This window comes from Maylandia zebra, linkage group LG12 (assembly GCF_041146795.1).
Source record: "Maylandia zebra isolate NMK-2024a linkage group LG12, Mzebra_GT3a, whole genome shotgun sequence".
In the NCBI taxonomy this organism is placed as follows: Eukaryota; Metazoa; Chordata; class Actinopteri; order Cichliformes; family Cichlidae; genus Maylandia; species Maylandia zebra.
In genome coordinates this window covers 14,896,077-14,909,188 of record NC_135178.1, presented here as the reverse complement: position 1 = coordinate 14,909,188, position 13,112 = coordinate 14,896,077, and the positions used below count along the sequence as shown (strand labels likewise).

General features: G+C 40.0%; 3 protein-coding genes across 4 annotated transcripts in view; all 3 read right to left on the bottom strand.

Annotated features, from left to right (window-relative positions):
- The window catches only part of LOC101479501 (tetratricopeptide repeat protein 28), a 192,123-nt gene extending 188,265 nt beyond the window's left edge, over positions 1 to 3,858 (bottom strand). For both annotated transcript variants that reach the window (XM_012917361.4, XM_004544255.4), the window contains exons 1-2: positions 3,576 to 3,858; positions 775 to 1,071 (exon numbers count right to left, since the gene is read on the bottom strand). In XM_012917361.4, coding sequence (XP_012772815.1) covers positions 775 to 1,071; positions 3,576 to 3,605 — 327 coding nt within the window. In that variant the 5' untranslated portion in view covers positions 3,606 to 3,858. The remainder of the gene's footprint in view (positions 1 to 774; positions 1,072 to 3,575) is intronic.
- Positions 3,859 to 6,282: 2,424 nt separating this feature from the next.
- On the bottom strand, positions 6,283 to 8,547 carry LOC101479205 (L-serine dehydratase/L-threonine deaminase). The gene is made up of 8 exons (XM_004544254.4): positions 8,499 to 8,547; positions 8,224 to 8,380; positions 8,043 to 8,082; positions 7,809 to 7,948; positions 7,508 to 7,599; positions 6,892 to 7,119; positions 6,674 to 6,798; positions 6,283 to 6,590 (listed from the first exon to the last, which is right to left on the bottom strand). Exons 1-8 carry the CDS (start codon positions 8,510 to 8,512, stop codon positions 6,397 to 6,399), a joined length of 990 nt encoding a protein of 329 aa, XP_004544311.1. The 5' UTR covers positions 8,513 to 8,547; the 3' UTR covers positions 6,283 to 6,396.
- A 2,267-nt stretch (positions 8,548 to 10,814) lies between these two features.
- hectd4 (HECT domain E3 ubiquitin protein ligase 4) overlaps positions 10,815 to 13,112 on the bottom strand; it is a 39,024-nt gene continuing 36,726 nt past the window's right edge. The window contains exon 76 of the mRNA XM_076890746.1: positions 10,815 to 13,103. Coding sequence (XP_076746861.1) covers positions 12,967 to 13,103 — 137 coding nt within the window. The 3' untranslated portion in view covers positions 10,815 to 12,966. The remainder of the gene's footprint in view (positions 13,104 to 13,112) is intronic.

The window sequence follows — 13,112 nt, the reverse complement described above, 5'->3', positions numbered from 1 at the left end:
CACACTTTCACAGAGGAGGAAACCTACCTGAGCAAACGAAGACGCACAACCTCAGATCAAAGAAGAGGTGGCCGCTGATGCATCATTGGTAGCGACAAATTATCATCAATACCACTCTACCACATTATCATCAATCTCTCGCTGGAGAGACAAAAGTATCTCTGCGTGCTAAATCACGAAATCGATGCATTTCTATCACTGAGAGGAATTGGTCTGCTAGTGATCTCTGTGGCTGAGTAATGTGAAATCTATCGCAGGTTAGTCCACGTGGCTTGGACAAGATCAAAGACAAGACCCCAGAAAAGTTTGTATTGATCAGAAGCCACAAGGTTGAAACTGAAGGAGTGGAAACATGATGGGGATTTGATACACTTTAAACTAAAGATAAATGATCTCATTTATGTGAGCAAAGACAGCAATGCAATGAAAATATAACTATGTGGCTACTTCATTACCAGCTGCGCTGAAAAAGCTGCCTCTGCTGCCAGCAGTTTTTATAAAAAGATGTTTTTTAAGAAGCACATTTGGCACGTGACACATTTCAATCTGTGCCGCTTAGATAACCCAGTTTAGATTTAACCTTTGACATTCGTGGCGATGACACTCTATTTGTGCGCTAGTCAATGATTTCTATTAAAAAACATAAAATGGGAGATGTAGCGTGAACAGTTGTTTAGTTCACTTCTTATGTTGTTTTATTTTGCAATAAATAAAATTTAAAAAGCCCCTCGTTCTGAGAATCCACAGCTTTTTAGGCTGTTGAGGTGCACTTACCTTTGGCCACTTGGGATTAAGCTCACAAGCTTTCTCAGCATCTTCCAGAGCTGCTTGGTGTTGGCCCAATTTGAGAAAAGCCGCTGAACGGTTACTGTACAGGATGCAGTTCTGTGAGTCGACCTGCAGTGCATCACTGTACAAATGAACGGCTGCCTGAAAGTCACCTCGCTGACACGCCTCATTGCTCTGCTGCACTTTCTCCATGAACTCAGCTTTGCTCAGACCGTACCTGGCCCCGTCGTCTCCAACGCACCGGATAGGTCTGCCCGCTGTCCGAGAACCGAAGATTGAAAACTGGAGAAAAGGACAGGGAGCAGCCGGAGAGCTTTGATCAGTCTGACTGAAAAAAAACCCCACAACACTTAACCAAGAGGAATTCCATTAAGCAGAGACCTCGGTGAGTGTTTTTCCAAGGCCGATATTTTAAGCTGTCATAGTCGGAAAAACACAAGTGAAGCAAATTTCATTAATGATGGCTCAGTTCCATTAAGTGTCCTGCAAGGCCACGACAGTGAGCCAACACGCACACTAAAAGGACCTTGGAAGTGGCTCATTTAAATGGAACACAGTCATTTTTATTGTGATCAATTACACCTGTGCTTTTGCTTCTGCAACATGCCAAAAATGTCTGCTGCCCACTGCTACCACTGCAGCACTGAGAACATGCACCTGAAGCACAAGGGACCGTTAATGAATGAAATGAATATGAAGCAGGGTGTTTTTGAAAGAGTGCATGACCCAGAGTCTATGCCAAACTCCTGTGTGCCAAAATAAAATGCATGTGCTGTGGTATTTGAGCTCAATAAGCCCTTTTCACGGCAGATATTTTGACGTGTCACATCAGGACACGGGTGCAATTTAGAACATTACTGCCAGCTGAATTGCAAGTGAGGCTCGGAGCCTCATTTTTGTGCATGCTAGCTTAGCGATATGGCCTCTGGAGAAACTGCTGTCTGTGATTCTTCCTGCTGTGTCATGTGTTGCGAGGTTGTGATCCTGGTAGTATGTAAATAGTGCAGCTTCAACTCTTGCAGATGTGTTGCTGCAATATGACTCAAGTCAAAAGTTGACACAGCATGAGGGCCAAAGTAAAACACTTTATAAGGCATCTGTTGTTTTTACAGTTTAAATAAAGGTTGTATAAAACAATCAGAGCTGTGCAAAACCATTGCAGACAACATTTTCTGTCTTTAGGTGCAAACTTTAATTATTTCTGCACATGTGTTAACTTTAAATGAAAGCACAGTTTGTCATGATGTCACTCATTACCAAGTAACCTTTTATCTTCAACTTCCCAGAGTCCACAGCTGTTCTTCTTTCACACTTTTTTATTACAGCGTTACACATAGCGGTTTAAAGAACAACATCACTGTGACGTTCAGCCTAATAAAGACGTCTTCACTGCACTGCAAAATTTCCTACCACAGCAAATATAATATATGTGTTAGTGCAAGGCTTTCTCCCTGTCCCTCTTTATTTTCCACTCTTGCACTAAAACAGCAGGAAGACCAACTGTACCGACTCAGATCTTACTAACTGCAACAAACCGGTAAGCATCTGATTGATTACAGTAAGTAGGAGAGCGTCGTGTCCGTTTAACAGGGACGGCTGGCTGAGTATTACTGAATCATGAAATTCATCTCGGGCTGCCTGGCTTTTGGGCTTGCTTCCATTATACCTCTTTCTCACCACACCTCCTCGGACTGAATTCTGGGATAGGGCTGGCTTGGTAATTACTTCCAGAGGCCCAGGGAGTAGAAGCAGCAGAAAAAAAAGAGTGCTTCTATGACAACCGTTAAATAACCTTTTGTATCACATGACAACAGAGAAAAGATCATGGTTTTATATGTGTGTGTGTGGGGGGGGGCATCTCGTTTTTCTATTGCACCTCTAAGAGCAAATGCAGCACCTGAGGTTTGATAAATCCGTGTACGGTAAACCTCTGGAGGTTTTTAAAGATTTTTTCTTCTTCTTTGTCTTTCTTTTTGTGTGTGTGTATATAAATACATATAAACCATAGCTCACCTTTCAGAAACACACAAACAGGCTGAGTTTGTGACATCTGCAACACAACCAACACTATCGCCAAGCCTGACATTCAAAGGTTTGCTCCCAAAGGAGAGGCAGGAGAGGCATCTATTATGGATTAGTGCTTCCAAGGCCCAAGAGAATGCAGGTTTTGACAGAAAAGTCCGCTCTCTGCTGTCTAATCTGCTACAACATACAGAGGGGGGGCTGCCCACTGCATGTGGGCAGCACTGGGCAGGAAGGGTGGAGAGTGAGAGATAATGAAAGCCTACATCAATACAGAGGACACCCTAACAACGTAATCATAAGGAGACAGAGATAGGGAAAGCAACTTATCTCTCCTACTGTAATGTAGTCCAGACTGCAGGATGGTCACAGTTCTCCTGGAGGAACTGTGTGGATTTGCTCTCGTTAATACACAGAAACTCTCTGCCACTGTAAAGTCTTCTGTTCGTGCAAAAACTAAATAAATGTGCTCCAAGTTAATGTTGGAATCGAGCGATATTCAAATCAGATTTACGCTGGTTATTATGTGCACTGGGACAGCCCACACATCCAGTGTGCAGAACAGTGCTGTATGCATGACTGGAAAATCGATAGAGGTCTTTTACGAGGTTTTCACAGAATGGTCATTTGGTATTTCCTGTCCAGGACGCGGAGTAAAAAAGTAATCCGGGGGCAATAAAATACCAACAAGTTGGAAAATGACAGCTGGCATGACAGCCTACGAAAGAGTCGTTTTAGGGTTTTTTTTAATACATATAATTTACCTTTTCTTTCAGAGTCGCTTGCTTCTCCATCCCGTTTGCCTGCGACGGGTTATCGCTCTCATCCCATCACACTCTTTGTTGACTTTGTGACTGTTTACGCAACGAGAACTCTTCCAAGCGTCGCCAAAAAAGTCCACGTTGCAGCGAAAGAGTTGACAAAGTGCGAGGAAAGGCTGAAAAACGGAGCTGTGTGGCTGTTCAGGAGAAACTTTTTTTCTCAAGGAAAGTGCGCCATGTTGTCAAATCTTTTCCTTTTTTCTTTTTTTTTTCTTGTCTTTTTTTCCCCTGTTGCCATAGCGGATTTTCTGAGCGCTGCTGCGCACAGAGAGGCAGGGAGATCTGCAGGAGACGGGGGAAGAAAAATCCAGATAATAATGTGTTACTTGGGACATTTTTAGGGGGGCATTTACATAGTAGAACTAAAATCAAATGTGTCGGGTTTTGGTTTTTTTTGTTTTTTTTGGTGAGGCCGGTAAAGTTCTGCTGTAGACCGGGGAGGGTAAATATGCATTCACCTTGTGCAGTCACCAGAGGCACTCCCTTCAGGTCATATTGTTGGGACTTCCGTGTAGGGCCACGTGGATTGGGAAATCGGTTTGAACTGTTTATTTGCCATTTGACTGTTGAGGTTATGCTGACATGTAAATAATGTAATAATAGACAGTGAGGCGCTGATCAGATAATGCCATTAAAAAGCCAACAAAAATATAACCATTACTGCATGCGAGGCCTACCTAGGTTAACCCCTATAACCCTGTATCTGAACCCACTCAGTCACAACTCAATAAACTATAACCACAAATAAAAATGTTTCTTAACACTCAATAATACAGCTGTAGCTAGTCATTTTAAAAGCAACACCCCTATATCAGGTCAGACACAATCAGGTGGCGAAGCTGGGTTTACCTGTGTAACAATATTATTCCCTGTTTTCCAGAGATGGCGTTGATGATGAAGTTCACACAGTTTTTGTTTGCAATCATCAAATATCGATTTTTGTTTATTGGATGCATGAATCCAAAAGCCTTGCAGATGAAGTTGTAACACATTTTTCTAATACTTGTTTTAGTATCAGTGCAGTGTAGCATTGAGATATTATGTTACATTTTTAAATCTAGGGCTTGAAATTATTATATGAACATATGGGTAAATTTTCACTTATTAGTGTGGACTATGAGGAAATAAATATAAAGCTTTGACGTTGCACTCTTCACATGAGCAAATTAACTTAACAATCGCATCACGAAGGCTACTTTTTAGATTCTTTTTTTTTCCAATCAGATCTGTGGCTTAGATATATTCTCATAAAGACTGAAACTAAAATAGGACTTTTAAGTAATTAATTCATTATGTGCAATTCCTCACCAACAGATGGTGTAACAATCCTTCACGGAGAAGCTTTAGGCCTTTAAAAAGTTTTTAATCCTTTTCACTCAAAAAGAAATATTCGTGTTAGCTGTTGTAAAAACTACCATTGCTGTGTTGTCCTAACTAAACATTTTTGCATTCTTGATTTCTTAAAAGCTTGGAGTTTGAATCTTGCTCAGTTTTGAGTATAAATTAAAAGTTGCAGTAAGGTGAAAAAGTGTTGAGCTACCCATTTCTTTATCGTTTGCTAAGAAAATAGGAAATAAATGGAGCGATTTATTGAAACATTGAAAAAAAGACATGGAGATGCAGTATATAAGGTATAAAGAGACTTTTTACAATTGTAGCGCACTTGGTAATCAATATTTGGTATGCCCACATTTATTCTCTAACATAACTCTCTTAGACAAGCTTGAGTAATCTAAAATAGTTCTTCATGCTGTTTTTACTACACTGGCAGTGTGTTTGGCATCAGTCATGTTGAAAAATGAAGCCACTGTCATTCAAAATCCTTTTCAGATGGTATTACATGTTTGATCAAATTCTGAATGTACTTTTCTGTGTTCATAATTCCATCAGTTTCAACAAAAATCCCAAACATCACTGGCTGAAATTTAGCCTCAAACTATCCCCTACATATGAATGACAAGACCTGTTGACACTGATTTGCAGCCCAGTTCTTCTTTTTTAATCCTCTACTTGTTCAGCTTGCTTAAAATTTTTAAGGAAATGCTGCACACCATGCTGTGATGTTCCAGATTTTGGGCTAATAGCTCTTTGGGAATCAGCTTGTTGGTGCAAGAAAATATATATTTTATGCCAATCAAACTGTTGATTAACTCTCGAGAGCTATTGCTCAAGACAGTTTTTTAAATTACAATAAATAAATAAATAAATACAGTGGCTTTTTGCAAGTAAAATACAAAGAAATCAAAGGTGGCTCAAGACTTTTGGCCAATACGGTAAATTGAAGAACTTGTTAGTTTTAAGACAAAGAACAGAACTATAGTTTAAAATAAAGAATAGTCTGAAATTTGGTTATTTTTAAGGCCAATAACTAATAAATAATTAGACCTGGGGGGTTTTTTCACATATTTTATGGTGAACAGTTACACACTGAGTGAACTGTTTTACGTCAAATGGAGTTTTGTGCATCTTTACTAAATTTTCATGTTGGTGCCTAACATACAGTCAGTATACACCACATATATACCATATGTAACGGCCCTACAAACAAAACATACTAAATACAAATCAAATGCAGCTTAAATGTGGGTTAAATTATTGTTTTTCAGACAGACCTTATAAACAGAAACACAATTAATAAACATATCCCATCTTTATTAAGTGCTACATACAAGTACTTATAATATATTACAGAGAGTAAAATAGGGTTTAGGGTTTGTGAGCAGGTGGGGAAAAGGAAGAAAGGTCAGGAAAACTCAGGGTGAAGTTAAATAATGCCAAGCTGCTTTTTCAACTTGTTCAGTTGCTCCAAGCTGATGTTGTTGCCGCCACACACCACAATGATCACAGGGCCCAGGTGCTGCGGCAGCTTGCGCTCATCCCTCAGCCTTTTGATAATGCCACTGTACACCGCTGCCAGAGCAGCACCACAGGCAGGCTCCACCAGGATCTTCTCATCATCTGCAGAGGCAGAATATCAGGAGAGATCTGTGATCAGATCGGTCATTTCAAATCTGTTGTTTGTCTCTTCAGGTTGTACTCACCCACAAAGTGTTCAACAGCTTTCACAGCCTCCTGGTCTGTGACTACTTCTGACAGAATCGGGTGTTCTTGTGACAGTTTCATTGTCTGCGCTGAGACCTTTGCCACGCCCAGTGTGGTTGCAACACTGTAGAGTATAATACAAGGCCGGTGTTCACCACCAGTCCAAACATTTGTTGACACCCTTATTTTTTTTAGTTAATTAGCTAATCAGCAGTACCTTGTAATCGCAGGTAAAGTCACATGCTCTCCAGCCTCCATGGCTGCATGGAGGCTATGTGCACCCATAGTTTCCATGGCTACAACAGGGACGTCAGCCCAGTTGGCGCGACGCAGTCCCTCCACCACCCCATTCAGCAGGCCCCCGCCTCCCACTGACAGCACTATCGCTCCTGGCTTCTCCTTCAGGTCGTGCTCCAGCTCCTTCACCAGAGATGTGTGGCCTTCCCTTTGTACACAAACGCAAGCTGTCAGTTTCTAGAAACTCAGCACTGATTTTGCTTTAATGCACAGCAATATAGGAAATCTCTGCATGGTGCAGCCTGGTTTATAAAGCTTGGTTGTGGCATATGATTATCAAATGCCAATAATATACCAAGTAACCCATAATTTCAATAATTTATGGTTAAGCTTAACACTTTGAATGTGACATCTCAAACAAATTAGTTATCTGACAACCTCCCCCAGAATAGCTGTGATAACATACATCTTGCCACATCATCTCATTTACTCCTTGCAACTGCTCTGTTCATGCATGATAAGACAGGTGTCACAGTAACAGAAGGCTAATGTAAACACAGTCACAGCTCCGAGGATGCCAACTGAAGCCATCTTACCAGATGAGGGGATCATCAAAGGGAGGGATGTATATCCAGCCAGCGTTGTTTGCCACAAGCTCCTGTCCGTATGCAATGCCTTCATCTACATTCTGTGGAAAAGAAAACATACAAATGATCTGGTATATCTCTCCCCCCCCAGTTCCCTTCAATCAATGAAAACCATTTAATAGTCATCTTGTATTCTAAATGTAACCTGTGGGTTAATAAAATGAAGCATATTCATTCAGAATCTACCACCCTCGTACATTCATTTGTTCTGGGAAAAAGTAAAAAAGTGACTGAGGAACATTTAACTAACCTTGCCATGAATGATCACAGTGGCTCCCTCATCCCTCATTTTCTCCACTGTTATGTTCGGTGTGACGTTTGGGACAATGATAGTTGCAGGAACCCCGAGCTTGCGGGCAGAATAAGCTGCTGCCATGCCGGCATTTCCTCCTATTGAAACAAACAAACAAACAAACAAACAAACAATTAAATTAGACACACTGAATGCATCAATATGGTAAAGTAGAGACTGTTGTATTCTTACCTGAACAGCAGACAAATCGCTCATATCCTCGCTCTGCCAGCTACAAGGAAACCCATAACAAACATGTCAACACAGAATTCATGAGCCAGTAAACTGACCCTTGCCGGTTCTTTTCACTCCCGACAAGATCCTCTTTCAAATGCAGGGGAAATCAAATCATTGCCAGATAGGAATTACTCACCGTTTTGCACAGGTGACCGAGGCCCCTGATCTTGAAGGATCCTGTCGGTTGCGACGAATCCAGCTTGAGGTAAATAGAGGTCCCGGCCAGTTTGGTCAGGGCAAGGCTCTCCCTCACTGGAGTGGCCACGTGAAGATCCTGCTGGGTCTTCATTTCACTTTGGACCAAAGGGCAAGCAAAAAGATCAAAAATTTAAAACATCAACCTAAAAAAATTACAAAATATCAATTCACAATGCGGTCATTTATACGAGAAGAACACAGGTTTCAGCTCACCTAGTTGTAGACATGTTTCCCTGAATATTACAGATCCTGTGGATCCTTATTCTTGTGTCTCTTTATCACTAAAATTTGTCAAATTTATGTAGCACTTGTCTGTGGACTTGACAAACCAAACCCATTTCTCAACCAATCAGCATTGCTCATTCAGACCAGACTCCTCCCAGTCATGATGAGGATGAGACAACCCAAAAGTGAATGACTTTCTGATTGCAAGCACAATTTTTGTGAAATGTGCTTATTATTATGTAATTATTATAACAATCTGAGAACCAAATCATAGAAAAAACACAACCTCCTGCTTAGTACTGATACAGTTGGGAAAGAATATTAAAAAAAAATATGTCCACAAAGTAGATGTTATTAAAAACAGTTCCCCGTTATTAGATGCCTAGTTTCATCTTGTTCTTGTTTTATTTGAATCTACCCATGATGGATTTACTTTCTCTCTCCCATCTAAAGGAGTTGGACACAGTGCTGGCATCCCCAATCACCAACAAACAAAGGCAGGCACTGAGTGTGAGTCATTGTGTCACAACTGAATTTCCAAAAAACTGTCTGAAGACATGGTTACAAAACACAGTCATCATCACCCATTTTTCTTGACAGCCATCGTTCCATTGAAACAGTTTCCTAATCATTAGACACCAGCCTTTTCACCTCTTATTAGCACAAATCTCAGCTGTTTTCAGAAAAAACTCTTTTGAGCAGAAATTCTGCTGATTCACCTCTTTTCTGCAAAATTTTTAGCCTTTTCACCTCTTATCAGCACAATTCTCAGCAGCTTCTGCTCATTTCAGCGACCGTGGCTCAGGGGGTTGGGAAGCGCATCTGTAACCGGAAGGTCGCCGGTTCAATCCCCGGGCTCTCTGTCCTGGCCGTTGTGTTCTTGGGCAAGACACTTTACCCTACCGCCTACTGGTGTTAGCCAGAGGGGCCAATGGCGCGATATGGCAGCCTCGCTTCTGTCAGTCTGCCCCAGGGCAGCTGTGGCTACAACCGTAGCTTGCCTCCACCAGTGTGTGAATGAATAGTGGCATTGTAAAGCGCTTTGGGTGCCTTGAAAAGCGCTATATAAATCCAATCCATTATTATTAGTAATTGTCAGTCTCTCCACCTTTTCATTGTGAGCAGGAGTTTGGCTCAGTGAGATGAGTAGCCGCCTTGAGACCCAAAGGGCCAGGTTCGAATCCTGCTCATGGGGTTTTTTTTTGTTTTTGTTTTTTTTAAAAACTTTTTCAGCTTTTTTCAGCAGAAATCTTCAGCGTTAAGTGCAGTGTGCACACCATGCTACTGCACGTGTATACAGTGCATATTATATATGTATTATATTTGGTTTGTAAATTGCTTTGGTATAATATTTCAAAAACAGCATTTAAGCTAAGTTAATTTGGAGTTTAGCTACTTATTATGTTTCCATTACACCGCATTTACACTCTGGTCTCCTTAAGTGAGTAATAATTGAGTTCCTGGTGGTGTCAGAGAGCCCCTTTGACCGCATGTTGTCCATTCACAGCAAAATCTTCCAAATACAAGCACCACACTTCAAATCAACTCCAGGCCTTTGATCTGCTTAACTGATAACAACATGATAAAGGGATTGCCCACACCTGTCCAATAAAGAGCCTTTTAGTCGATTGTCCAGTTACTTCTGGTCCCCTTTAAAAAGGGTGGCACATGTTAAGGAGCTAAAACTCCTAAACCCTTTATCCAGTTTTACTGTAAATACTCTTAAATGACAGCTTAAAGTTTACATTTACACATTATGTCCATGTCCATTATATAACTATTACTGGAATATGTTTCAGTAAACATAAGTAAACAAGTAAAAAAATAAAAATAAACATGTGTCAGTGTTCAAATATATATAGACCTAACTGTATGTCTTAAATTTGACCTAGAAATTTCAGCAAAGCAGTATAAAAGCTCAGTAAGCACTGACAGCACACAAAGTCTTTTGGTCTCTTCCTCAATTACACACATTGCTCAAGACAGTTTTCTTTGAATAGAACACACAATGAAACAGAATCCAACTATTGAGTCAGTTTTACTGTTTTACTGGTAGTTACTTAACTGCCAGTAAAACATACAAAGCATGTTTTAAAATAGACAAACCATGACGTCATGATGAGAACTAATTGTCAAAAGAGACTGGTAACAGTCACATTCACCAAGTCACATCACCAGCACTGGCTGGTCAAGTATGAAAATGTGAGGGTTCCTGTGACCAATAACTTAAAGACCAATTAGTTAAAATGATAATTAGATCAAGAGCAAAAAAACAAAACAAAACAAAAACACAACAACAAAGAGTATTTGTACATGAAGACATTTCTTTATTGTGACACAAATCTCAAATGCCATCTGATTCTTTACATCTGTATAATCCATTTTTAGATATGTTAAGCTTCCGATGTGCAGAGGTAAGACAGTAAAAGTTAAGTTAATGCAACCATAAATAATTGTAATAAATATCAAGTAAATGTACAGCACACATTTTATCGTAACACCTCCTTGTATGGATATGTCCGTTTTATAACCTTTCCTACCCCTCCCAAGAAGGAGTAGTAGAAGAGAGAGCGTCCCTGTTAGCAGCGGTGTATCACCCTTCAAAAGGAACTGAACCAAAAACCAAAAAATTTGCAAGCAATCAACAACCCAATTAGTCAAATAGCAATTTTCGCTGTGTTTTTCAGTACTATCCAAGTAAAATGGCGATTTTACTCACACAAGAAAAACATGTTTCACCATGAGTAGAAGAAATTGAATCCATCTGAGTACAAGACAAAGGTGATAATAATATTATTGGTATTTCCAAAAAATTCATAAAAAATAACAACACAACAAACTGGATATCCAACAGACATCAGCTAGTTTGCTCATTTTAGAATCTTTTCTTGGAAGAGTAGTGCAAACCGAAAACCAAAAGTTATAAGGTGAAGTGAATTAGCAATTAATAAAAATTGCCAAACATAACTTTAGTCTATTTACATTTTTTTTCCCATCCTATTTATTTATTTTATTGTTTTTTAAACACAGCTAAACATTTGGTTATGGGTAATTTGACCAAAAGAAAAAGAAAAGAAAAAAGCAGAATGCTGTTCATTTCTCATTAAAGAAAACTATGAAAAGGCAGAACTCAATTTAACCCGCTGCCCCTTCCTCGGTGTACGTGTGAAGATCACGTATATTGGGAATAGGAAACAAGGACATTCACATTCAGTAGAAGTTATTACACAAACAATGTGGAAGAGCAGCAGCTCATGGGTTCCCTTCCTGCTTTCACAATGCAACATAGGTTTCACAATTTGTAATGCAACTTTATAAAAAAAAACAAAAAAAACAAAAAAAACAGAGCAGGCTTCGATTACCATCGTCCAATCTACCTGACCCCTCGTTCTGCCACAGCTACTAAGGTATTAAAAAAAACAAAAAAAAAAACAAAAGAGAAAAAATAAAATAAAAGTATCTATCTATTCATAAACTAATAGATTAATATGACTTTTTACATGACTTAAATACCCTCCCTTCAGAGACTTGGATAAAATGTAATCAGTTTATATAGGCATAAGTTAGTTTGTCCATTAGGAGTTCATTTTTATTTAAAACAGGCAGTAAACTACATAATATCCTGTACAGCACTTGTTCACACCTTCTGCCTGCTTATACTTGACAGGTTCCAAGACTAGACAGCAATACAAATTTCTTTTCTTTTTTTGGGGGGGAGAGTCATTGTACCTTAAACTCAAAAGCCATGATCATCATCTGATTTTCACACACAGCATTACCCTCTTGAGAGAGGCTCCTACAGCAAAGGCATGTTTCTGAACATCACCCCCACAGAGGGGTGGCAGAGGGAGGCAGCTAGGTTAAGCGTTAGGAGAGTAAATGTTTGTTTTGTGCCATAATGGCAATGCCAAATCCAGCGAGTCAGACCGAGATTACAGTGCTAAAATGTTAAGCAATCGTGAATTCAATTAAATTCAAAGTGCTGATCTCAAAGTTAGCCCGTAACGCTGCTAAATTCACAGAATTTGACTGAACCTTGTTAATCCTTCTGTTAAAGGAAAGGGGAGGAAAAGGTGAACAAAAAGTCTCACAGTTGGTTCACTTCAGCGTCGTCCTCAAACTCCGTGTCAGTGCCAATTCAGAATATCTTCCCTGAATTCCCTTGAAAAAAAATAAATAAATAAAATAAAATACAATAACAAGAAGAAAAAAAAAAGCAAAACAAATCAAAATAATGAAACGTACAATTTGTGTAAACTGCAATATAAAGCAGGGATAAACAAAGCATTGCCACTGAAAATGTAATAAAATTAACTTTGTGACTTGTCAATGCAGCAGAGCATAAGGTCTGTCTCAGAGGAAAGTCCAGGAACTTGGGGATGAAGGGAGAAAAGGGGTCACGGGTGAGGGCGAGGTTTGGGGCACATAGGGGGGAATATTCGGTTGTCAAGTCTTCTCAGCCGCTGAGTGGGTCCTCGCGGTAGTGGATGGCGTAGCGCAGTTTCTCCAGCATCACGTCCAAAGAAGTATACTGGGGCAGTTTCACCATGAACATACAGGTCTCCACCCGGATGTAGCGAGAGTCTGGCTGACCTAAAGGAG